Source organism: Dermacentor andersoni, chromosome 1, assembly GCF_023375885.2.
Source record: "Dermacentor andersoni chromosome 1, qqDerAnde1_hic_scaffold, whole genome shotgun sequence".
Lineage (NCBI taxonomy): Eukaryota > Metazoa > Arthropoda > Arachnida > Ixodida > Ixodidae > Dermacentor > Dermacentor andersoni.
Window position 1 is genome coordinate 364262200 of NC_092814.1, and position 27864 is coordinate 364290063.

At 46.6% G+C, this 27864-nt stretch overlaps 1 protein-coding gene across 1 annotated transcript in view; it reads right to left on the minus strand.

Moving 5' to 3' along the window:
• LOC126516650 (DNA (cytosine-5)-methyltransferase 3C-like) overlaps positions 1 to 27864 on the minus strand; it is a 362078-nt gene that overhangs the window by 202586 nt on the left and 131628 nt on the right. The window contains exon 8 of the mRNA XM_072285857.1: positions 18632 to 18686. Coding sequence (XP_072141958.1) covers positions 18632 to 18686 — 55 coding nt within the window. The remainder of the gene's footprint in view (positions 1 to 18631; positions 18687 to 27864) is intronic.

A 27864-nucleotide genomic window follows, 5' to 3' on the forward strand; every position in this document is an offset into this window, starting at 1 on the left:
CGCTTATTTTTCCATTACACATAGTACCTTTCCACGGTGTCCTCGGTGAACTACAAAATGTGCATTGTTTACGTTTATTTAAAGTTAGAGGCGAGTTGTAAGTAATGTGAAAACAAATTTCGAAGTGTGTGGATAAATTACAGGCATTAGTAGTAAATTATGTATTCATGTTACACGGAGTGTTAGAACTGTCTTTTAAGAACAATGCAGAATTTAACATGCCGCACTGGCAAGATCAACAAGATCAGATGTGCTGAAAATGGGGGTAATATTATGGCCAATATTCTCGCAAAGTAAAATGTGTGAACATCCTATAGTGGCTTAGTGGCAATGGAGTTGCGCTGCTAAGCACAAAGTCACAAAATGAAATCCCGGCCGCGACAGGCGCATTTCCATGGGGGCAAGATGCAAAAATGCCTGTGTTCCGCGCATTATAATAATAATAATAATAATCATCAGCCTGGTTACGCCCACTGCAGGGCAAAGGCCTCTCCCATACTTCTCCAACTACCCCGGTCATGTACTAATTGTGGCCATGTTGTCCCTGCAAACTTCTTAATCTCATTCGCCCACCTAATTTTCGGCCGCCCCCTGCTACGCTTCCCTTCCCTTGGAATCCAGTCCGTAACCCTTAATGACCATCGGTTAGCTTCCCTCCTCATTACATGCCCTGCCCATGCCCAATTCTTTTTCTTGATTTCAACTAAGATGTCATGAACTCGCGTTTGTTCCCGCACCCAATCTGCTCTTTTCTTATCCCTTAACGTTACACCCATCATTCTTCTTTCCATAGCTCGTTGCGTCGTCCTCAATTTAAGTAGGACCCTTTTCGTAAGCCTCCAGGTTTCTGCCCCGTAGGTGAGTACTGGTAAGACACAGCTGTTATACACTTTTCTCTTGAGGGATAGTGGCAACCTGCTGTTGATGATCTGAGAATGCCCCGCAAACACACCCCAGCCCATTCTTATTCATCTGATTATTTCAGTCTCATGACTCGGATACGCGGTCACTACCTGACCTAAGTAGATGTATTCCCTTACCACTTCCAGTGCCTCGCTACCTATCGTAAACTGCTGTTCTCTTCTGAGACTGTTAAACATTACTTTAGTTTTCTGCAGATTAATTTTTAGACCCACCCTTCTCCTTTGCCTCTCCAGGTCAGTGAGCATGCATTGCAGTTGGTCCCCTGAGTTAATAAGCAAGGGAATATCATCAGGGAATCGCAAGTTACTAAGGTATTCTCCATTAACTCTTATCCCCAATTCTTCCCAATCGAGGTCTCTGAATATCTCCTGCAAACACACTGTGAATAGCATTGGAGAGATTGTATCTCCCTGCCTGATGCCTTTCTTTATTGGGATTTTGTTGCTTTCTTTATGGAGGACTACGGTGGCTGTGGAGCCGCTATAGATATCTTTCAGTATTTTTACGTAGAGCTCGTCTACACCCTGATTCCGTAATGCCTCCATGACTGTTGAGGTTTCGACTGAATCAAACGCTTTCTCGTAATCAATGAAAGCTATATATAAGGGTTGGTTATATTCCGCACATTTCTCTATCACCTGATTGATAGTGTGAATATGGTCTATTGTTGAGTAGCCTGTACGGAATCTTGCCTGGTCCTTTGGTTGACAGAAGTCTAAGGTGTTCCTGATTCTATTTGCGATTACCTTAGTAAATACTTTGTAGGCAACAGACAGTATGCTGACCGGTCTATAATGTAGAGCATGTTCAATTCTATCCATATTATACTTCCTTATATCAGCTGTCTTACGCTTGTTCATTAACTTCGAAAGTTCTGCCAGTTCCATTCTAGCTGTAGGGTTAGAGGCTTTCATACATTGGCATTTCTTGATCAGATCTTTCGTCTCCTGCGATAGCTTACTGGCATCCTGTCTAACGGCGTTACCACCGACTTCTATTGCATGCTCCTTAATGATGCCCATAAGATTGTCGTTCATATCTTCAACACTAAGGTCCTCTTCCTGAGTTAAAGCCGAATACCTGTTCTGTAGCTTGATCCGGAATTCCTCTATTTTCCCTCTTACCACTAACTCATTCATCAGCTTCTTATGTACCAATTTCTTCCGTTCCCTCCTCAAGTCTCGGCTAATTCAAGCTCTTACCATCCTATGGTCACTGCAGCGCACCTTGCCGAGCACGTCCATATCTTGTATGATGCCAGGGTTAGCGCAGAGTATAAAGTCTATTTCATTTCTAGTCTTGCCATTCAGGCTCCTCCACGTCCACTTTCGGCTATCCCGCTTGCGGAAGAAGGTATTCATTATCCGCATCAGGTGCATCCGCGCGTCAGGTGCACATTAACGATCTCATGAAGGGGAGCCAAATTTTTATTAGCACCCCCCCCCCTCACGGTGTGCCTGATAATCATATCATGGCCCGTAAAAACGCACAATGAAATCAAATCAAAATGTGTCTGGATGAATGAGTGCTATTGTAAAATTTCTTTAATATGTGCCCGAATGCATTATAAGCTGCAAGGTTTCAAATGGACCAGTAACACCGTGTCAATGTTTTGGAGCGTGTGATTTATAAAAAGGTAATTGACATTTTTAACGCAACTGCTCGAAAAAGCAGCTTCACTGAAATTGGGTTTTGATTCTAGAAGGTCACACACGACTCCAATTGTGTTAATTTTGTTGTTGTTGCTGTTATTTTGCAGTGTTTCTGTAATTTCCAGAAAAAAGACTGCTTTTAATGGGAATAGCTTCCTTAGCCCGATTCCCCCACTTTGGCCCATGAAACGTTGCTCTCGCTCGTGAAAATAAAATTACATGTCTGACTGGTGAAAATGCACGCTCTTCCAGCTGACAATGAAACTTTGTTTTACACCTATTCAATATTGCCATATTTAATTAAAGGTGTGATATGCTGAACCCTAATATTACAGTGCTAACGGGACAAAACTGGACGTGGTTGGGAGACCATGTTTAGTAAAGCTTTCTCTGAGGCGTTCGGAGGTGTGCACGCTGTGGTGATGCTCCCTTGCGTGGGTGTATGAATGCTATCAGGATTCCTAGCCTGTTTCCCCCACTACAGATAGTAAATAAAGGTGTCTTTAGCAATACCATGTACTACAACATTGCTGGAACGCTAATCGCGTCAGCATCCAGTCATCGTGAGATGGGTCCTGTCAGAATTTTCCTGATGTTTTTTTTTTTTTTTTTTTTTTGTTTTTTACAGCTTCAATTCTTCCAGAAATTTTACATGTCTACACACATGCCTCGATGTACGAAGCATGCCTGTCACCTTAAGCCTGCGCCCATAACGCGCTGGAATGTTGTGGATGCTGAGCAAAGACCATCAAGCACGGCGAACCTTCACATGCCAAAAAGGGAGACTCATCATGTCAAGCATCAAAAACAGCTTCGCAAGTGACCGTTGTAACAGTTCATGCAATGCCCGCATCATCAAAAAATTTGCACTTCCAATTGATTGCTCCTCTTTCAAACGCCGGAGGTCAAGGCCTTGTCCCATTAGGTGGACTATAGGCTTTTAGCAGCATTACCATAGTATGTATCATCGGCATGTGGTACCACGTGATCGACGTGACGTCTAAAGCCGCGCTACATTGGCAATGGTTTTGAAATGACCACATAAAAGAGCACCGCAATTCTTTGTTGCGCTCTCTAGGAATAGCTGTATTGTGTCGACGGCTATCGACTAAAGCAATAAAAAAAGACAACAATTCTCTGTCAGTGCTATTTTAGTGACAGAACTGATCAGGTTATCACGGATGGGGAAAATAAGATACCAAGGAGTAAAAATACCTGGGGGTAAGGATCACAGAGAGAAACACATGGTAAATAAAAAAACATGAAGCACTTTGCCAAAGTCAAAAGGTGGAAGAGGCAGTGACATTGGGGTTCCCAGGCTAGCGTTTGCTAAATTGGCATAGTGTTAAACCATCAAGTGCAGGCAGCGCTGTCCAATAATCAGAAGGCTAGCAGTGGGAGCATGTGGAAAAACCACAAACGAAGTATTACAGGAAAACATGGGGCTCCTTTTTTGTGTGGGAGGGTCAGAACAAAAAATTTGCTTCGAATTATGACTGCAGGGCATGAACACAATTCGATTGAGGCACCTGAATAGGAAAAAGGCTGACTCAGACTGCAGAAAAAAGAAGCCAACTATCCAGCAAATATTACACTAATTGCATAAGCCGCAGCAAAGAGAAGACTGTTAAATGTAAAATTAGAGATTCAGAAACAGTGTACTAGAAGGGAGCAATTTACAGGAAGGCAGCTATGGAAGGAACCATACGAACAGAGAAAAAATGAAATCAGAAGGTAAAAGTATTTTACGATAATTGAAATGATAGTGCTTAACTGTTCGAAATCAAATGAGGGTGTAGAGAAGGCATAGCTATAGGAACAAAGTGAAGACGACTTGTGCATAGGGTGTGGAAATGGTGCAGCAACTATTGAGCATACCCTGTTGAATGTCAGGATGTACATACAGCAACAAGTTCACATGCAGTAGGCATGACGAAGGCATTAGATGTTAAGGACACAAAGGGGAACAAATAAAACCAGTGGTAGAGACTATAGTAAAAGCTCCAAGATTAATGACACAAAGGAGGGGACAACACGAAATAAAGTGAGTTTTCAACAGTGAACAATTTAGCCCAGAGAATCAAGATATTTAAATGTTTGACTAAACCGCAAATCTTTCAAAAGCGACCTTGCTGGCACCATCACCCCATTTTACGCAAGATTCTCACATCACGATCATCATGGGCGACGTGGGCAGGTGCACTCCGCCGTTTTTTCTGCAGCTAGTGAGTACGGTCAAGGCCATTTTGCTCTTCCTGCAGTTCTGGAGAGCACTGACTTTTTTTTTATCATTGGTGTATTGGAAGAGTGCTTTTCATGTTTGTATAAATCGACTGAAGTGCAGTCACTATTGTTTTTTAAATGTGTTTACAACATATGCCCAGTTTTAAATACGTGACCTGTCTCTTTACATAACTGCGTGGTGATTTTTTGTGATAATTACTATCTTTTAATGCAATTACCGTACTTTGCTTCTTTGCGCATGCTGTCAATTTACCAGCTTCGTTATGAAACCATAGCATGCACCCAACAAACGAGGTCACAAGGCAAAGGTGACATATAACCTTAGCCTTGTGTGCTCATTTGTTGTCTGCAGTTTTATAATGAATACAGTGGAATCTCGATGATACGAATCTCACGAGGTCACGAAAAATATTCGTATTAGCCAAAATTCGTATCATGAAAACAATTAAAACTAGCTAAATTAAAGAGTCAGAGGTGAACTCGCTCAGGCACACGTACGTAAAAAGCATTTATTTCTTGAAGAAAAAGTCTCAAATGTTTTTCTGCTTCATTTTCTTTGTCAGGTCACTTAGTAGGCGTTGTTCAAATCCATAAAAACGCGTGCATGTGTCGTCGCTGATTTCATCCGCGGCCATAGCATGCCTCAGAACTTCGAGCGTGCAGCGTTTCAGCCATCGGTGGTGGGCCTTTGCCGTCGCCCACGTCTAACACAAAGAACGCGGCCCGAAGCACAGCAGCTACTCCGTCCGATATCACGCGAAAAAGGAGGAAAAGGAACAAAAGCACCACCGCTTCAAACTCTTCACGCCCAGTCGTGGCCTCCGCGCTGTCGGGCGCCGTGTCCGCGCCTCCACACCAAAAGGGACAGGGAGAAATCGCGTGACCGCGCGCTGTTCTCTTTCGTGGCCGTCGGTGGGGCGGCGTTTATTAAGAGGAAGCTTTAACTCGGGTCCAACTCCGACGTGGCCTATTCAAATACATGTAAAATGCAAAAATGTTTTTCTGAGATAACCCCTGGACCGATTTTAATAAAACTTGTTGTATTTGAGAGAGAAAGTTAAATTCTAGTGGCTGTTGGAAGCGGAATTGCTATTTAGGGCCTAACTTTTGTTAAAGGAATTTTCAAAAATTCGAAAAGAATATCGAAGAACGAAGCTGACAGATTCATAACTCTGCATCAAAAACAGACATCGCAGTTCTGTAAACGGCATCCATTAGACCATTGAAAGTGGACAAATTAGGTATGTCATTTTATATCTTTCGTGAATTTGTTACGTTGTTTACAAAGGTTCTGCAAAAGCTATGCTTCCATATTACAAAATTTTTTGAGATTCATGCATAGCATATTGTCACGTGGTGGTGACGTTCAAGAACACAGTAGCAATACTGTGAAGAACAAAACTAACTTTTATTGGGCGAACCTGTGCCCACAAAAACAGGCTACACTTATAGCACAACGATAGCGGCGAACACTGTCGGCGATCGTCGAAAATCTGATCAGCGGGTCAAGCGCGTCGGCTTTTATACAGCAGTCTTCGAATGTTCCAGACTAATCGCTGGGACCCGCGCGTATTCCACAATGTTCTACGCCATTCGTGTCAGGCGATGAAATCAGATAACATAAGGTTCGGCGACAACAGACAGCCGGGTAGAAGCATCGATAACTTTCCAGAAACGTCGGATACATGCAGGCGCGTCCCTCGCTATGCGATTACAGTTGTTAAGCGGCGAAACGTGGTCGGCCGATAAAGATAAGTACACGTGTCAATACCCCCCTCTTAAAAAGCATCGACCCGATGCTGCAAACAAACGAAGTTAATAAACAAAAGCACTCGTAGCAAAGAAAAGAACAAAAATGACGAAGTTCGTCAGCGTCCGTAAAAGGGTTTAAGGCGCACCACGTGGACCACTTCAGATCGTGCGCGGCGCCGCTGTGAATGCGAAATACCGTCTGGCACGACCTCATAGTCCAGAGCGCCAATACGTCGGATGACCTTGTAGGGTCCGAAATAGCGTCGGAGTAGCTTCTCACTGAGTCCTCGTCGGCGTATCGGGGTCCAGACCCAAACACGGTCGCCAGGCTGGTACTCGACAAAGCGTCGTCGGAGGTTGTAGTGTCGGCTGTCGGTCCTCTGCTGGCTCCTGATTCGCAGGCGGGCAAGCTGTCGGGCTTCTTCGGCGCGCTGGAGATAGCTAGCGACGTCAACATTCTCTTCGTCAGTTACGTGCGGCAGCATGGCGTCAAGCGTCGTCGTCGGGTTCCTACCGTAGACCAGCTTGAACGGCGTGATCTGTGTTGTTTCTTGCACCGCCGTGTTGTACGCAAAGGTTACGTACGGCAGGACCGCGTCCCACGTCTTGTGTTCAACGTCGACGTACATTGCTAGCATGTCGGCGAGGGTTTTGTTCAGGCGCTCCGTGAGACCGTTCGTCTGCGGATGGTAGGCAGTTGTCCTCCTGTGGCTTGTCTGGCTGTACTGCAGAATGGCTTGGGTGAGCTCTGCTGTAAAAGCCGTTCCTCTGTCGGTGATGAGGACTTCTGGGGCACCATGTCGCAGCAGGATGTTTTCGACGAAAAATTTCGCCACTTCGGCTGCGCTGCCTTTTGGTAGAGCTTTAGTTTCAGCAAAGCGGGTGAGATAGTCCGTCGCCACGACGATCCACTTATTCCCGGATGTTGACATCGGAAACGGCCCCAACAAATCCATACCAATCTGCTGGAATGGTCGGCGAGGAGGTTCGATCGGCTGTAGTAATCCTGCTGGCCTTGTCGGTGGTGTCTTGCGCCGCTGACAGTCTCGGCATGTCTTGACGTAATGGGCGACGTCGGCGGTCAGACGCGGCCAGTAATACCTTTCCTGTATCCTCGACAGCGTCCGGGAGAATCCAAGGTGCCCAGCGGTTGGATCGTCGTGTAGGGCGTGCAGTACTTCTGGACGCAGCGCTGACGGTACAACAAGAAGGTAGCTGGCGCGGACTGGTGAGAAATTCTTCTTCACGAGCAGGTTGTTTTGTAGCGTGAACGAAGATAATCCACGCTTAAATGCCCTAGGGACAACGTCGGTGTGCCCTTCCAAATACTCGACTAGGGCTTTTAGCTCCGGGTCCCCTCGTTGTTGTTCGGCGAAGTCTTCCGCGCTTATTATGCCAAGGAAGGCGTCGTCATCCTCGTCATCTTGCGGCGGTGGGTCAGTGGGGGCGCGGGATAGGCAATCGGCATCTGAGTGTTTTCTTCCGGACTTGTATGTTACAGTGATGTCGTATTCTTTAGTCTGAGGCTCCACCGCGCCAGCCGTCCTGAAGGGTCCTTTAAGTTAGCTAGCCAACACAACGCGTGATGGTCGCTGACCACTTTGAATGGCCTGCCATAGAGGTAAGGGCGAAATTTCGCTGTAGCCCAAATGATGGCGAGGCATTCCTTTTCGGTAGTAGAATAATTGCCTTCCGCTTTTGACAGCGACCGGCTAGCGTAAGCTATCACGTGTTCATGTCCATCTTTTCTCTGGACTAGGACGGCGCCGAGGCCTAGGCTACTGGCGTCAGTGTGGATTTCAGTATCGGCGTCTTCGTCGAAGTGTGCAAGTACCGGCGGCGACTGCATGCGTCGTTTCAGTTCTTGAAATGCGTCGGCCTGCGGCGTTTCCCACTTGAACTCCACATCACATTTCGTTAGATGTGTTAGCGGCTCCGCGATGCGTGAAAAATCCTTGACAAAGCGCCTATAGTAGGCACACATGCCAAGGAATCTGCGCACTGCCTTCTTGTCGATTGGCTGCGGGAACTTTGCGATGGCAGCTGTCTTCTGCGGGTCGGGGCGTACTCCAGATTTGCTGATGACGTGGCCTAGGAATAGAAGCTCATCATAAGCGAAGCGACACTTTTCCGGCTTCAGAGTGAGCCCTGATGACTTGATGACCTCTAATACCGTCCCAAGCCGCTTAAGGTGATCGTCGAAATTTCCGGCGAAGACGACGACGTCATCCAAGTAAACAAGACAGGTCTGCCACTTCAGTCCTGCTAAAACCGTGTCCATAACGCGCTGGAACGTTGCAGGCGCCGAGCACAGTCCAAATGGCATAACCTTGAACTCATAGAGGCCGTCTGGCGTGATGAAGGCGGTCTTTTCGCGATCTCTTTCGTCGACTTCTATTTGCCAGTAGCCAGACTTGAGGTCCATTGACGAGAAGTATTTAGCATTGCAGAGCCGATCTAATGCGTCGTCTATCCGTGGGAGGGGGTATACGTCTTTCTTCGTGATTTTGTTCAGTCGACGATAATCGACGCAGAAACGTAGAGTTCCGTCCTTTTTCTTCACTAAAACAACTGGAGACGCCCACGGGCTTTTCGACGGCTGGATGATGTCGTCGCGCAGCATTTCGTCGACTTGTTGTCTTATAGCTTCGCGTTCTCGCGTCGAAACTCGGTAAGGGCTCTGGCGGAGTGGTCGAGCGCACTCTTCGGTTATTATGCGATGCTTTGCGACTGGTGTTTGTCGAATCCTCGACGACGTCGAAAAGCAGTCTTTGTATCGTCGAAGCAGACTTCTGAGCTGTTGCTGCTTAATCACGGGGAGACTTGGATTTATGTCGAAGTCTGGCTCGGAAACTACGGTCGTCGGGGTAGATGCGACAGAATCGGAGAGGACAAACGCATCGCTGGTTTCCTGAATGTCCTCGATGTATGCGATCGTCGTGCCCTTGTTGATGTGCTTGAACTCCTGGCTGAAGTTTGTCAGCAACACTTTCGTGCTTCCTCCGTGCAGTCGAGCGATCCCTCTTGCGACGCAAATTTCACGGTCGAGCAGTAGACGTTGGTCGCCTTCGATGACGCCTTCTACGTCAGCGGGTGTTTCGGTGCCGACCGAAATAACAATGCTGGAGCGAGGCGGGATGCTCACTTGATCTTCGAGCACACTCAAGGCGTGGTGACTACGAGGGCTCTCCGGCGGTATCGCTTGATCTTCCGACAGCGTTATTGACTTCGACTTCAGGTCGATGATTGCGCCGTGTTGGTTCAGGAAGTCTATGCCGAGAATGACGTCTCGTGAACACTGTTGCAGGATAACGAAGGTGGCAGGGTAAGTCCGGTCATGAATGGTAATTCTTGCCGTGCAGATTCCACTCGGCGTGATGAGGTGTCCTCCAGCGGTCCGAATTAACGGGCCTTCCCATGCAGTCTTAACTTTCTTCAATTGGGCTGCGATGGGTCCACTCATGACGGAGTAATCGGCTCCTGTGTCTACTAACGCGGTGACTGCGTGGCCGTCGAGAAGCACGTCGAGGTCGGTGGTTCTTTGTCTTGCGTTACAGTTAGGCCTTGGCGTCGGATCACGGCTGTGTCGCGTTGACCTGTGGTTGGTACGTGGCGTCGTCAGGTGGTCTTTCGTCAGCGTGTTCTTTCCTGCCAGACTTCGTCGGGACGGCGGTGTGTCGTCGTTGTTATGTCGTGGAGATAGTCTTTTCGGCGTCTTCGTCGGCGGCGGAGGATCTTCGTCAGTTCGACGAACAGCAACCGCACCTCCATCGGTTGCTGCTTTTAGTTTTCCGGATATGGGCTGACGGACCGGCCTCGGACTGGGCCAGTGTATGGTCGGCGCTGCGGCGACAGGTAGCGGCCTGGTGACGGCGAACGGGACGGTCGTCGAGGGCTCCACTTAGTAGCGGCGAGGTAGTCGGCGATGTCACGAGGGCGTTCACTTTCCCTCGGGCGCTGTGCGTTGACGGCGAAGCCTCGCAGTCCCATCTCCCGGTATGGGCATCGGCGATACACATGGCCGGCTTCTCCGCAGTGATAGCAGAGCGGGCGGTGGTCGGGGGCTCGCCAAATGTCCGTCTTCCTCGCGTAGGTACGCTGGGTGACGGGTGGGCGTGCTGGCGGCGGCGGCGGCGGACGACGGAACTGCGGCGTGACAGGGCCCTGGCGCGGTCGCGGCGGGGGACCTTGACGGCGTGCGACGGCGGCGTAGGTCATCGCTTCTGGCTGGGGCTGCGGTAATTGTGGTTGCAGCTCGGGAACTCCAAGCGATCGGTGCACCTCTTCTTTGACGATGTCGGCGATGGAAGCCACTTGGGGCTTCGACGAAGGCAGGACCTTGCGCAGTTCTTCGCGCACAATGGCCCTGATGGTCTCCTGAATGTCGCCGGAATCTAGTCCTTGGATGGCGTACTGCGGCGTGAGCCCCTGGCGGTTATATTGCCGGGTGCGCATCTCCAGAGTTTTCTCGATCGTCGATGCCTCTGCCGAAAACTCAGCTACGGTCTTCGGCGGGTTACGAATAAGTCCTGCGAAAAGTTCTTGCTTGACGCCGCGCATCAGGAAGCGGACTTTTTTCTCTTCTGACATTTCCGGGTCGGCGTGCCGGAAAAGACGGGCCATCTCTTCCGTGAAGATCGCGATCGTCTCGTTTGGCAGCTGCACTCTGGTTTCTAGTAGTGCTTGGGCTCGCTCTTTTCGCACGACGCTTGTAAACGTCTGCAAGAAGCCGCTTCGGAACAGGTCCCACGTCGTTAAGGTGGCTTCTCGATTCTCGAACCAGGTCCTGGCGGCGTATTCCAGTGCGAAATAGACATGCCGCAGCTTGTCGTCGCTGTCCCAACTGTTAAACGTAGCGACCCTCTCATACGTCTCTAGCCAGGTTTCCGGGTCCTCAAATGTTGATCCGCGGAACGTCGGAGGTTCCCTGGGCTGCTGCAGCACGATGGGGGACGCTGGGGCTGCCATTGGGGTTGCCTTGTCCACGATCTTCTTGGTCTTCTCAGGTAGAAGTCCGTGCTCCGGGGGCAGCTGTTGAAGACGGCGGCTTGCTCGATGCTCCGGGACTACGTTGGTGTTCTCTTTGAGGTCCGGGCTTGGATCACGGCTTGTCGGGGGCGTCCGGTACATGAACGAAAAGCACCTCCACCAGATGTCACGTGGTGGTGACGTTCAAGAACACAGTAGCAATACTGTGAAGAACAAAACTAACTTTTATTGGGCGAACCTGTGCCCACAAAAACAGGCTACACTTATAGCACAACGATAGCGGCGAACACTGTCGGCGATCGTCGAAAATCTGATCAGCGGGTCAAGCGCGTCGGCTTTTATACAGCAGTCTTCGAATGTTCCAGACTAATCGCTGGGACCCGCGCGTATTCCACAATGTTCTACGCCATTCGTGTCAGGCGATGAAATCAGATAACATAAGGTTCGGCGACAACAGACAGCCGGGTAGAAGCATCGATAACTTTCCAGAAACGTCGGATACATGCAGGCGCGTCCCTCGCTATGCGATTACAGTTGTTAAGCGGCGAAACGTGGTCGGCCGATAAAGATAAGTACACGTGTCAATATCAATTTTGTCCGCTTTAGATGTACTATTAGATGTAATTCACAGAATTGTATTATGGTTTTTTCTTTCTCAGTTACAGAGTTGTAAACTTGATATTTTCGTTTTTTGAAAATTTTCAATTTTTGCCAATTTTTAATAAACAATTGAGGAGCTAAATCAAAAATTCGAAACCAACAGTCACTAGATTTTCAGTTTTTATTTTAAACGCAACAAACCTCGTCAAATTTGGTGCTGTGGTTGCCGAGAAAAACGAATTCTCCTTGTACATGTACTTAGACAGGAGCACGCAAGCTAAAGCTTCCTATTAAGGCGAAAGCCTTTAATGGCTCATGCTCGCAGTCGCGTCCGTCCGTGCGCTGGAATCGTGCCAACTGTGGCCTTGCTGCGCAGCAGCGCAACCTTCTCCCCCCCTTATTAACCGGCGCACCGGTGGGGGGGTGACGCAGCTGTGCATAGCAACCGTGAGGTCACACAGTAGCGGTACAATGAGCGCCCGTGCGTCGGTGGTGGCAGCTGCACACGGCTGCACTGCCGCTCCATCTATGGCCGCTCCTTCGCCAGACGTCTGGTTGCAGTCGAGTGAATGAGACGCATGGCTCTGAAGCAGCCCAGTGATTCCGCGCCAAGCGGTTCGGGGAAGCGGCAGCGGACGCCGAATTCCCCCAACACCAAACGCCAGAAGAACAAGGAGCGAATGCGCATGCGATGACTGAACATGTGACCGGATGCGAAAGCAAGGGAGGCAGAACGGAAACGCCAACAGCGATTGATTAGATCGCCGGGTACCAAAGGCAGGGAAGCAGAACGAAAGTGGCAGCAGCGAGAGGCGACATCGCCGAACACCAAAGCGAATGAATTGGAGCGCAGACGGCAACAGCGACTGGCTACGTCACCGAACAGCAAAGCCAGGAAAGCTGTGCGCAGACGGCAGCAGTGTCTGGCTTTCGCCAAGCACACATTATAATTTCCAAAGTGTTTTCGGTAATTTTTGTATCAACTGACGTGGGTCGAAAATTTATTCGTAACAACTGTTCTCTAGCATGTTGCAAAGTAATGGGGCGCAGCCAGGACCACAGAAAAATTAGTATCATCCGGAAATTCATATTAGGCATGATCATATCATCGAGATTCTACTGTACCTAGCAACTCGCCCAAGTTTCAGTTACTACTTTCAGTTACAGTTACCCGTTTTTGATTTGTTTAATGTGTTGGTGTATTTGCTCACCATTTTGCACTTCGCGCTCTTATAGCTTGCTACCATGGTATGCCACGTTTCTAGGACAAGGACCCAGTGAAGCCTTCTCAGCTTTTTGTCTCTTGCCAAAACATCGGCAAGATGCTAAATCAGTATTGATTGATTAATGATTGTTCGAATGATCCTGTAGCATGGTCACGAGGTAAACATGGGGGGTTGCTCAATTAAGCCCCTTACACCAGGTGTAAGCTGGTGTAAGGGGCTTAATGTGGAGATGTGGAGATGTGGAGACCAAGGGAGAGGGCTTAATGGTGTGGGCTTAATGTGAAGATGTGGAGACCAAGGGAGAAAAGGACAGCCTGACTTTGTGTGCCACTATGGGAAGGCAATGAATGGTAGAACAAAAATCTTGTCTCATTATTGGACAGATTTCATAAAGCTTAGGTGCCCTGGGAACAAAGATAACTACACTATCTGGTCCTATGTTCCACAGTGGTTTAAAGTTCTCGTTGTGGACCAGACAAAGGGAACAACTGCCAGAGTGACTTTTTGCCTACCATGCTACTGCATATTTACTTATTTATTTATTTATTTATTCATTTTTTTATTTATGTATTTATTAACATCACTACATGCGCCCAGGGAGGGGCATTATTGTAGCGGGTGTGCCCCCATTACACGATACACAATAGAAATCCGATATAAAAACAAAAATCAAACATCAGTGCCAGTAACAATTGCACGACACGTGTCAGTCAAAGCACCTAAAAGCGCAAGTTACTTCAGCGCTCTGCACGTGCTCTCTGAGCAGTAATCGAAGCCTGCTTCATACAAGAAGGGAGGCGCCACTGTCGGTTACCTGCATCGCTGATTATGTCACTACGCCAGGCCAGCCAGCCTACAAAAATAAGCAAGTGTTCTGTCCAAACCACATTGGCCACAGCGTCAAACAACCACGGGTTGTTTTGACGCCTAATCTGCTTGTCGTTCTCACTACAGGTTAGTGCTCAAATTATTTGAGACCAACATAACTTTTTTTCCTTGACGTCGCGGCTGCCAAGTATTGTTTGTGGTCATGTGCATTGCGATTTTTGAAATGTCTCAAGGCAGTTCAAAGCTCAAGGATGAAGTAAAGCAGATTTTGTCAGATTGAAAGACGAACTTGTAGCAGAACTTGTAGCATCCCACAAATCGCTTTCCAGGAAGCTATGCTCCAAGACTCGTGACCTACATAAAGAGCAGAAAATTATAGCTGATAGCTTGCATTTTCGAACATGCTTCAATAGAAGGATTAAAATGAAAACTCAAGAAAGGGATACCAAAAAATGCTGACCTTGAAATGAAAAGTAAAAATCTCCATGACAAATCTGCAGATTTCGAGAAAAATGATCAACTTGAGAATAAAGTTTTGAACCTAAAACAGTATTCTAGAAACGCGAACGTTGAGATTAAAGGTGTGCTGAAAACAGAAAATGAGAATGTTTCATCGATTGTGCAATGAATTTGTGCTGGGAGTGGTGAGCCAATTTCCGAGGCTAACAAAAGGGGCATGTCACTGATTGCCTGCTCGGAATGCCGTAAAATCAAACATAGTTCAACTAAACCCTCATGTGAAGCATGACATTACGTTAAGAAAAGCTAAGAAGTTGTGACTGCCAAACAATGACATAGGAATCACCAATCAGTTTCCGATTTATGTCAACGAGCACCTCTGTCCCTCATTGAAGAATTTTATGGGAAAGACTATTAACCGCAAATATGAGCACAAGTAAGTCTGTCTGGTCCTTGAATGGAAATGTATTTGCAAGGCAGAGACAGTAGTGCTATAGACATCTCCAATGAAAATTATCTTGCAAAGATATGCTTGTTTTACTACTGGTGAAGTATTTACTACCAGTGAAGATGCATACATAAGTAAATATTTTTGAATATGAGCTATTTCTATCAAGTGATAGCAAGCTCATCGGTATTGGGCCTGAACTTTGTCACAACTAAGATTCCCTCTCAGCAGCTGGAAAGTCAACCTCAAATGTCCTGACATACTCTCAACCCATAGACAACATCTCAATATTGGGTTTCACTGCTTTAAAGAGTTCATATTGGTTTTAATGAGGGACACCTGCATCTCGGCGTCAGCCAACACTTTGTTTTTTGAGCTCAAGCTCCTTCAAAGAGGCGGCGGCACGCTTCCTTTTCCATTAATTCCTCAGTGTGTATGACCTTTCTGTTCTCATCCTCCTTCTGCCACGCGTTCACCCCTTGGATCGTTTCAAGCATCCTCTTGGTCAGTTGTACAGTCAATGTCCGATTTTTCGAACTCCCTAGGGGCCGCAAAAACTCCAAAAAATCGGGCAGTCCGAAAAAAATGAAACATGCCTTTAACTGCCCTTAAGGGCTAAAATTGCCACAGGCACGTCTGTAAAAGCTTTTAAGGCCTGCCAGTACACTTATTAGGCATATCGGTGCTCGTACTGTGACAGGAGACTGGGGTGCACGGGTGTATAATTACGGAATACATACCATGCCACGTGACAATTTCCCCTTTTCACGTTTGTTATCCTTCACCGCGTAATACTGCTGTACTAAAGCAAAGCTAACTTTCAGAGACTGGCCTTACGCAACGCGCTGTGCTCTGCGAGCCTCGAAGCCAATCGCGAGAATTACAAAGGCGCAGTCAGTGCCATTGCTGACAGCGGCGAATTATTTCAATGGAAAACACAGCACCGCATGGCAAGAAGCTTAATAGTGAACGTAGAAGCAGCTAGGCCTAATGTTGCCGCGGTGGTGGCTACGGCTGCCAGCAGATCTGCGTGTGAGCGTGCCGGTTTGAGGCAGCGAGATAATCAAAATGTTGGCGGTGGTGGGTTTGATTAATGCCATTTCAGACTTGCAGTCAGGGCAATATACACTGACTATATGGAGTATGTGGTGGTGCTGCAAAGCCGTGCGAATTATCGGGCATGTTCGAAAAATCGGGCGTCTGGAAAATCTGTCATTAACTACTCCGGCAATACCTCGTGCCGATGAAACGGCGTCAATGACAATTCGTTGCAATTCCTCTGTTACTCGAGCCAGAATTAACACGACTTTCGTTCTCTTTGAATAAAGTTACAGCTAATTTTCCCTGATAAAAGCACAAATTCCCCCGAGTTTTCCCCGAGTATTTCCAGACTTCAAATTCGCTGAGAATTCCCAGTTTTCCCGGTTGGTAGACACCCTGGTATTGCATCTTAAGGCATGTTCCGCCTTAGAAATGCGGACGAGATTGTACAACTGCTGAGTTAACAGTGTACGCTGGTGACTCCATTGTCCTTTTTCCTGGTCCCGATGTGAACGAATTACTAAAAAGATGTAACTTTGCGCTGGGTATTCTCAGCTGTTGGGTGCACTCACACTCAAGATTAATTTAGCTAAAACACAAGTGATCTTTTTTGTGCCAGAAACAAACCTCTTGTGCTAATAGACAGCATTTTGTACAATGGGCAATCAAAGCTTTCGAACAACACAGAATACTAGGTGCCACACTTTCAGCACACTTGGAACGCACACGAGTTTGCAAAATACTGTCTGCAGCTACTGGAGCGTTGTCACGATACCAAGACATTCTTCTGCCCGAAATTAAATGACAAATCTACCACGCATTTTTCGCCTCACACCCAAATTATTGTAGCCGTGTATTGGCGACTACCTCAAGAACAAACCTCTTGAAAATTCTCACATTACACAAAAAAAGTAATTAGTCACCTCAAAAACTTCGACTACATGGCTCCAACACGAGACACTTTCGATAAACACTGCTTTATAAGAATAGAGCACTTCCACAATTTTCGTATAGTGTGAACTTTTTGTTTTTGACAGTCGAGTTAGTGCAATTCCTAGCTTCGATTTCGAACTTAATACAACAGGACAGTAAATTGTACCCGCATAAAAAAGAAACATGGATGATTCGCCGCTTTGGAACAAATGACAAATTTTAGTCACTATAACATGCAGTTGCTTTTATTTTGAGCGAGTATATCCATGCGATACACTTCAAAAAGAGCGAGCCACTCCGGTATTTTGTAAATTAAATCGGTATTTTGAATTCAATAACCTAGTGCGTCTGTCGTTCTTACATTGCTTGCATTTGAAATGATGCAACTTTCCTTTATATGTTACAGTTTACCCAAAATCTACAATATCTAGTTTGCTCTTTACGTATCAACATACTTAGGAATGCATAACATGAGACTGCTTGTGCATTATATGTACGTTCTTTTATGTCAAAGCCTTTAGTGCAATTCAAAAAGACAGGGCCGTGACAGAGACACAGGACAGCGCTATCTTGTCCCTGTCTTTTTGAATTGCGCTAAAGGCTTTGCTATTACGAGTAAACCGTACCAACTAGCCCAAGAATCAGCCTTTTATGTCACCCTTTACTTTGTTTCTTTTTGTTATATGGCTTTTTAGGAATTTGCTGCAGCGTATTCTTTCTTTGCCCGACAGTGTCGTTCTGCTATGTATACAGGTTTCTGGAACTAGTCCTGCTGCAAAAAAGTGGCTTTTAGTCCATAAACCTCCCTCTCAAAGAAAAATAAAATTGAATTGAAAGATAAGTGCAGTTGGCGCAGGTTAATACTCCTGCATCAAGAGTGTGTTCCATGCAAATGTTGCATCAGTAAGGCTTACTGGACGCGGCATGAACAGCATTAGGTAAGTTGTACAGCTCAAATTATGTGTGTGGAAAAAAAAATGACTGGAACAACACTGTGGTGGAGCACCTAATGCTTCCCATTTTCGTTATTACCTATTCAATAGGAATAATATGTGGGCGGCTTCAAGTACTTATGGTGATCAATGTGGACATTGTCACTGGCTAACTGGTTCAGAAATGCCTGAAAAAGTGGTGATAACAAATGAAACCATAGGCACAGGGCACATGGCAGACAAGAACATACAGCACATATTAAACACAATTAATATATCTTGCTCACATAGCTGTTTCAAAGAAAAGGTTAAAAGAGCCGTTGTAAGAGGCCCTTTGAAGAAATGCTCTTTTTAAGAAATGCCTACAAGAACACCAAGATTCTGAAGTGATATAACTGTCTGTAACAGCAGTGTCCAAAGACGATATTAGGGCTTGGAAAGCAAAGAAAGCTGATTACTTCAGATGTTTTTAAACAATTAGTTTAGGTTCAATGGGCCCACAGCATAAGGAGCCCTTGTTAGTCACTGTGCACATTTGATGGTCTTCAAAATAGCCGAGTATATCTGAGAGACAGCTAAAAAAAATCAGTCGATTCACCATACCTTTTCTGGTTCACTCTCATGAACAAGTCGCTTAAGGCATTTTGAGCAGATGCACCTGCAATGCATAAAAATACAGGATGTCATTACTCTTACTGCTATATTGTACATCACGTTTCTCTACTAAATTTGTTATAAGCACGGATGCATTTCTAGCCCTTAGACCTACTCAATCATTTAAATTGAATACCTTTATCTTGTTCTTTCGATAACACTAAAAATACATTTTAGAGTTATACCTGAACATTACACTTCGCAGAAGTTGGTTGCTTTGTACTTACGAGAGCATCTTAACCTATTAATAATTGACAGCCCATAGGTTAAGAAAAATTCTGAAGACCCAGACTTTTTTAAATTGTAGCTCTGACAAGCATTTATATGCCTTTTCTAAAGGTGTGCAAGATCTCTTTTATGCATTACCTCATGATAAACTGCCGATCGCCGTGGAAGAGTGTGTCGGCGGTAATGGTTCTGTAAGGTTTCAGAACTCTTCCTACATTTCTGTAGGTAACTAATTAAAATATCTATCTTTTTACTTGGAGTCATCATACATTCAATGAAATGGAAAGCCTTACCTTCTGAAAAAATGGAATTTGAATTGGATCGTGCACAGCACTGATTCTCAGTGATGAGTTGCTGGCCAAATGAGACAGAACAATGTCTGGCTATTTGAGAGACAAGGTAGTGCTAAAAATCTTTAGGTACGTCGATCAGTATGTTTTCATTGACAAGGTTTCACATGCGATGCAGATGATGCAGGGTTCTAATTGTTTTCAGGTAATTTCTGGACTACATCAAGCCCCTTGAATAGACATATGAGCTACCCAATAACAGCACTCTGAAATTCCTTGACATAGAGCTAGTTGTTCACCCAGGGAATACATGTTGGTGTTACAAACCTCACAGCTTTCACAGCCAGTTCTTTCGTAACCTAGTGCACATTTCAAACTTCTCAAGTGAGTGATGGTTTTAATTTGTTTTCTAAATGCGCTAAAAAAATCCTGCCTTCATCCGATGGAAGCTGGTTTTCTTTATCAATCGAAGCATTTGAAACAAGCAGTGTATCCCTTAAAGGAGTACTGACACAAAAAAAATCCACGTGGTTTTTTCTGCTTTAATAAGTAGTTAAAGACCCAGTAATCACGGCACGAAACCTCATTTACTTCAGAGCGCGTCAGGTAATTATTTGCAGTCTTTTTTTGTAGCGACCAGTTGAAGTTTCGGTTCCAGAGAGCAACGAGACGGGAGAAGCGGGAATGTAAACAAAGTGGTCACGTGTTCGCAAAAAGCCATGACGTATGCTCTGACGCGCAGCCAGCGTGCGCAACCAACTTGCTGAATATTGTCGTGCGACTGCCGCATCGGTCGGACGACCGCAGCCAATGACAGCGCCGGTAGCGTGAACGTCATGGCCACGTGGTAGACCCGTCGGGGCGGGGCCGGTGAGCGGGCGCCTCGCCGCTCTGATCATGTCGGTTTTTTTTTCTCTCCCTGGTCGAAACGCGGGCCTCTTTCGCCGATGACGGCGGCAAATAAATCGGCTACAATTTGTTTCTGACACGAAATAACTTCTAGAATAAAGTGACCTCGAAAGAGTGCGAGTTATAAAACGTTGTGCGAAATAGTAAATCGTTAGTGTGATTTCTACTCGGGCGCGGCAAGCGCAGATGCGCCAGTGATCGTCTGTATACGAAGCGGCTCGCCTGACTGGCGTGTTTACTCATCGCTACTAACGGCACCTGGAAAACTAACCGTATTTTCACTTAAGAGAAACATAAATGTTCAGGCATTGATTGTGCTGACGAATTTAGGCGCTTTATTACGAGCTGCGGACGCATCGCAAGGACCCTTGGCCCCAGATAGACGGCCGGCGAGCTAGCCTACATCGTCTCCCAGCGATCACAAGCTCGCCTGGCATGCTCGTTCGCTTCTGTCGGCGCCAATGAAATCAAATGTGCTGCAGTTTAAGCGTGACATAACTGTGTACACGTTGTGCCGACTAACATAGGGGCTTCGTTATACGAGCTGCAAGTTGTCGTGTCACAAGCGCAACCGGTGTCGGATTCGATGGCCCAGCGAGCTATGCCTGCCAGCTCCTGGCCATCGGCGGCTGTCAACGGATCCGATGCTGCTAACGCGGCCTTGCGGAAACACGTCTACAGTGCTCGCATAGACGTGTTTATATTGTCATCGTTTGTTTCAAAAAAGATAGCTGTGCAAATACAGTTGCTTTCACTTTCTGTTCGAAGTTACGCAGCATTCCGAACTTCCACACAGAGGCGCCGGTTCTGAGCGGAGCTACCCGCAGATCGCTCATTCGTACCGTGTGTCCCGAATCGCCGCATGCGGCAAGTCGCACACGACGCGCCGTACGACAGATCGCACGGAAAATCGCACCATGTGTCTCGCGCTTTAGACGTGGCCAATCACTTGACGACTCCGATATTGCGGCCGGGGATGGCGAGGACGAGCCTCAACAAAACCCTCGCATCGGCCACGATCAATGGTAAGAAACAACAAATCGGCGTTGAACGTTGTCGCAGCGCAGTCAAGCTGATAGTGTGGGAAATATCCCGATGGAGACGACAAAAACTGCAGTTGCAGCGACACGGAGAGCGTCCCACTACAAGTAGAACAGCTAGAACAAGCAACAACAGAGGAGAAGAGCGCATGTAAGCCGCATGGCAGCCAACGAAAATTCGTGACGTAGCCACATGACGTAGCGTTTTCTTGGCTATTTACAATCCCGCTTGATGTCAATGTTGCGAGGTGCTCTGTTTTGCGGTTGGCTGCGCGCACATACTTTAAAATTGATTTTAAATATGTTCTGAGCGATATTTGCCGCTGATATCTTATAGACGATGTGTGTATAACCAACTAAATCGATCTCACAAGTTATCTCGACTTCAAATTTTTGTGTCAGTACTCCTTTAAGGGAGGAGGAGGGGATCAGAAATAACTTTTTTGTTTCTCGACAGAAAGGGCTGAAATTTGGCACACACACTGCACATTGCAATAAAGAGACAAATCTAAAATTTCATTACGATATCTTCATTAGTTTTTGTTTTATAAGAATTTATATGTTCCTTGCTTGTGGAAAGCCTGGCACAGTAACGAAACACGATAGGGAGCTGGGAATACTTTGCATGTTTCCCCAAATGTCTCATCTACACCAAGACAGTGTTTGATTTTTTTTATGGTGCGCTAATAATGTTTTGCTCAACATAACACGCACATGACTGTGCTTCACTGCATGGAGCCATGTAGTTATTGTGAAATAATTAAATAATGCAAAGATAAAGAAACATTTCAGGACTGTCTTTAAGTACAGCACAGCTTGTGGATCACAGCAAAACAAACTGGACCAAAATCGGTCCGGCCATTGTTGTGCTACGCTTTCCATGAGCGAGGTGATTGACAAAAAAAGTGCAATTGAGAAAACTGGCTGCAAAGTTTTAAAAGCACTGCAAATTTATTAAAAAGCACCAGGGCTGCAATATTTTGAATCATTGCTGTCAGGCATCTTCTTACACCTTTGCCTCTTTGTTTGGTGGGCTTTGTATGCCTTCTTCAGGCGTTCTTTATCCTTTTCTTGAGCCCTCTGGAGTAGCGCATGACCACCATTTTCACTGCCAGACCGAGCTTAATATCGCAGTGTACACCCACAGAACGTGGTTGGCACCTTGGGCAGAGAGTTATCAAAGAGTTCATCGTGGAAACCTGCACAATAATGAACTCACAGTCACAAGGGGTTGAAATTTGTTCTTGGCCTTGCTGGTCAATCAAATTGAACTTCCGCTCAATTGCGGACGCTGCGCGAAGGGAGTCGCGAACGCTGCATATCCGCGCTTCTGCAGTCACTACTGACACAAAACACAGTTCGAGGCGTGTCTGAATCGTGCGATGTTCGGGCGACGATTCGTCTGGTGAGCCTTGAGTCACCATACTGTATGTAGCTCGTTGACGGTTGGGGCTCACTCGCAGGCTGCGTGTCCCTGTCACACGATGCGTCGGAAACAGGGTACACCGTCTCTGCCGGCGATGATGACCTTCAATCTGCATCGCCTCCAACGACGCGATCTCGGTTGCTGACTTGCGCGGCCTTACGCACAGGTACAAGAGCCTCGGTTGGCATGTCTTTCGGTGGCTTTGTTATCAGTGTGGATTGCACAGGGCGATTGTCGGCTTTGCTGCTGGAATCGCACGGTGCAAGATAATGCGCCAAGTTATCCGCGAGTTCAGTCGGGTGCTCCGCTTCTTCCGCTGGCCGCCAACTTTTTCTCGGCGTAGGAGGCTTGCACTTCCGTTTTCCAAAGGCATGCTTCGTTTAAAATTTTTCGAACGAGCTGGCCTGGGAGCTTTCATGACTGACCTGGGAGCTTTCATAAATCCGAATTCTGCGAGTGTCAAACGAAGAAAGACGCCGGCGTGGTTTTCAAAGCAGACAACTGCGGTCCGCTACGGTTGCCAGCTTGCTCGCTGCTGCAGCAGCAGCCAATGGCGAGACGCCTTTCAACACGGCAACCAATCGGAGGCCCACTTTCATCGCAGGGTTCGTATGACCGCCTCTCGCAGACCTGCGCTTCTTTTGTGTTTTTGTGTTTGTTACAAGATGACGATGACCGAAGAATTCAGAAACAGAATGGTGAAACCTCGAGCTTTGGAACGATACCAAGATGGCAACGTTCGGTGGCAGGAAAAACGAGTTAGGGCTCCGCGAACTGCGGTGATTTTACGCGATTTAAAGCTGTTTTCTTGCCCTACATACTGATAAATTAATTTTTCTCTGGCACTTTTGGTGCGTTTTCAGCCAAACCCTTTTGATACAATGTAGATTAGGCATTGCAGATACCAAAACGCGTCGTTGCCAAAAATAGTTCTTTTTTGCGATTTTCGCGATCTGATCCCCGCGTCCCCCCTTAAATTATTAGATACGGGCCATTAACTAGCATTGGTCAAGTTCTTCGAACGCAACCACTCGCCGTCGATCAGCAATTACAGTGCACAGGTGCGCGTTGACCAAGCTATCGGACCCGTCAGGCAGGTTGGCTACCCTCATGTGCGGTGCGTGGAGCTTTTGTCTCCCCCTGCGTCTGCCTTTTAGAGAATAACACGCCCTGGGAGAGTGAGAGCCGATTTACACTCAAGCCGCCCATCGCCGCAAGCTGCACCGCAAGCAAGCAGTCCGCCATTAATGGCAGCGATGACGTCACGAGGAGCGGTCATGAACTTTTGCCTCCGTGCGGCGACAGCACAAACATGACACTGGTTCGAAGTGAAGCGCAGCGCCAAGCCTAGGCCCCTAGACTACAGTGGCAGTTTGTTTTTTGTGTGGTTTTTATGATCATTGCAAGAGCTATTCAGCACCTGCAAAGCTATTTGTCGAACGCAGCAAGCCCCTGTACCCTTCCTGACCTCTTCAGTATGTGAGATCGCAAAAGGAAATAAATGGATGTGTGTTGTGTTTACGCGAAGGTCGCAAGAAATGAATGCCCCGATTTCCTGTCTTGGGCTGTTATTACAGCGAACTTGTATACCTGTATCGTCAAAGGAAATTTTCGTGTCACTGTTGGCGTGGTAAGCAAAAAACTCCCCATACGTGGGCCAATTCCGAAGAAAGTGCAATACCGGCCCGACTCGCGGCGGAGGTGAAGGAGGTGTTAAGCACTCCCCATACAGAGGCTGATCCCAAAGATAGCGCGGTGTCGGGCCAACCCGTGGCGGAGGTGCAGTTCGCCATTATGGGGCCCACATACACAGCTTCACTGAGCTTTTTTACATTTGCATTACAAACGCGAAGGCCATCCCATACACATGCATTCTAAGCATGGCATATGTTCTTTACACGCCAAAATGAAAAACTTGCGATCGCTCACCTCAGTGTATGGTGTTCGTAGGTGTGTGCGCGCTTCATCATTATGAAGATTGTATGTTTGTGGAGCACTGGTTTGTGTTTAAGAAGTGAAGAGACGATGTGTAGCGATAAGCTTCAGTGTCGTGTCATCGCAGTCATTCGTAATGTGCTGTTTGTGTTTTGCTTCATGTGAGCTGTTTTGCGGGCTGCAATGCACATTGGTGACCGCGAACAAGTACAGAATGTTATAGTACTAGAAATCTTATTTTTACAAAGTGTAAGTGTACTGTGATGTGTACGTGCAATGTGTCGCAGTGGTGCTAGGCGTATAAGTTTTCGTAAATGTAAATATTTTTGTTATACCTCTCGGGTATTTAAAAAACGCGAACTGCATCCACATAAACATTAAGTTCAAGAAAAGTACGGTAAATTTTCCCGACAGGCATAGTATAGCCATAAAACATGAGAACTTGCGTAGTGAGCAGGCTATGTCGCTCAGGCAGCCACAGTTTACAGGCTCTACACTGATCATTTGCATCCTCTTAAGAGCCCTGCGCATGCAAATAAAGTACTTGTTTGCTCCTAATGCTCAGTTTGTGTTCTTCAAAAACAATACTTAATAAGGTACTATATAATGACAGAAACTTGCTAACTTCATGAATACTGGGATGTGAAAATCAATTTATATTAATTATGATAATGGCTATTCATTTTTAAAAAAAGTATTTGATTTAATTCTTTTCTGGCACTGTTCGATTCGGTACCGAAAATCCCTATTCGCTCACCTCTAATAGTGCATCTCTTTTTGTGCTGTCTTTCACATGTGCATTGCAAACAATACTGTCACATAAATGTGCACTCAGAGCATATTACATATAATCAAAGAAAATTCCCCAGTGGGCTAGTTGGTTGGACATAACACTGTTGCGCCAAGTGACGAAGGGACAGGACTTAAGTGAGAAAACCAACGCACGACACCTGAGTGCAAATTAACAACCGCTTTATTTTTTGGAAAACGAGACCCAGATATAGCCTACTCGTGTGAACAGAGATGCTCTTCCCAGTCTACTCACGCCATCTATTGCGAGTGATTAAGCTAATCTTTTTGCTGACTGGTCATCTTGATGTTGCAGGCTTCCACGACTTCTCTTTTTTTTTTTGGTTTCTACATTTAAGCAAGATAACCGCCCGGTGGAGGATAGGCTTGCACTTGCATAAAGCGCAATGTGTGGCAAGGTCTCTAAGTGCTTGTATCAGACTGCAGTTGTCAATCAGACTGCAATGTACGTCGCACCTTTCTTCCACCGAACTTGTTCCTCGCGTGGAATTTTCTTTCCAAACGGGCCATCACGCAGCAGACACTCACGCGAGGGCAATATGGTGGATGGCGCACGGCTGACTGAAGCGGGGAGCAGACGACGAGAAAGGAATTCCGCCAATGGTATGGCACCCTCAAGTCACGTGCGCTCAACAACGAATAAGAGAGCGTGCTGGGACCCTTCTTTGGCGCGGTAACTGAACGAATCCAATGGCTGCATAGAGCCTGCATTGGCGGGAAATTGAAGAAAAAAGACCGCTCTTTAAAATGAGACCAAGATGTCTGCGCTACGATGTGTGAAATGGCAGCTGCGTTTTGCAGGTGAAGTGCCGTTTTAGTATTAATTTCGGCTCAAATTTTGCTAGTATCAATGAAATGAACAAATGCCAACCAACCTCGACGTGCTTCTCATCGGCCACAAAGTTACCGCGCTTGTAGACACAGGAGACGACTACTCCGTCACAAGTGGATTATTCTTCACCAAGTTGGAGAAAGTGAAGACCGCATGAAACGGCCCTCTAATTTGAACAGCTGGAGGACACTTCATCACGCCAACTGAAATCGGCACAGAAAGAATTACAGTTCATGGCCAGACCTACCCAGCACCTCCACCAGATATCACATAGTACTGACGGTGAAGGAAGCAGCAAAATTGCAATAGACTAAACTTGCGTTTTATTGGGTGAACCTGTGCACTCAAAAACAGGCTACACTCAAATAACAACGATAGCAGCGAACACATTCGGCGATTATTGAACATCCAATCAGCGGGTCAAGCACGTCGGCTTTTATACATGAGTCACCAGAGGTTCCAGAGTAATCGCTGGTGCCCGCGTGTCATCCAGAAAGTACTACGCGATTCAGGTCGCGCATACATGCAATCATATTACGCAAGCTTCGGTGAAAACAGACAGCGGATAGAACCATGGATAGCATTCGAGAAACTTCCAATAAATGCAGGCGCGTCCTGCACTGAACGATAACATTTGTTAGGCGCTGAGTGAAACACGGCCACCCGATAAAGACAAACAGGTACACATGTCAATATGATTTACGATGGACATGTCTTCAGCAAAAAACGAGCAGAACAAGACCAGCGTCTCCAGCAAGGTCTTGCTAGGCTGGCGAGGGCAGGCGTCATTCTGAATCGAGAGAAGTGCTGCTTCACGACTAGCCACGTCAAGTTTTTGGGCGTCATTGTCGGCGCTCAAGGTATCTGTCGAGATCCAGACAAGATTACAGCAATCCAGAAAATGCCACCTCCCAAAGATGTCTGCTTGGTTTGTCGTCTGCTGGGGCTCATGAATCATGTTGGATGCTTCTTGCCACACCTCTCCTACACAGCTGCTTGAATTGACGTGCTGTTCTGCAAAGATTCCTATTAGACGTGGGGACCCGATAAGCAAACTGCCTTTGAAGGCCTGAAGTTGTTGCTGTCGTAGGACCTTTGTGCTGCCCGGTATAATGCAGCTTACAAGACTACGGTGTCTGTTTATGCAAGATCTCTAAGTTTGGAAGCCGTATCATTGAAAGAGCGACCTTATTGTTAATGCCGAGCCAAACAAGATAACAGCAATCCGGAAAATGCCACCTCCCGAAGATGTCTGCTTGGTTTGTCATCTGCTGGGGCTCATGAATCATGTTGGACGCTTCTTGCCACACCTCTCCTGCACAGCTGCTTGAATTGACGTGCTGTTCTGCAATGATTCCCATTAGACGTGGGGACCCGATAAGCAAACTGAATTTGAAGGCCTGAAGCTGTTGCTGTAATAGGACCTTTGTGCTGCACGGTATAATGCAGCTTACAAGACTACGGTGTCTGTTTATGCAAAATCTCTAAGTTTGGAAGCCGTATCATTGCAAGAGCGACCTTATTGTTAACAACGAGCCATTTCCTTCACTTCAACGTCGCTCATGTCTACAGGACAGCAATGCAGCTAGACCGATAAGGAGACTCTAGTTGCTACCTGGGCGGTGTAGTGATTCGAGGAGTTTCTCCATGCTTTCCACTTCTTCATAAAAACGGATCACTAGACATTTGTGACACTGCTGGACTCTATGTAT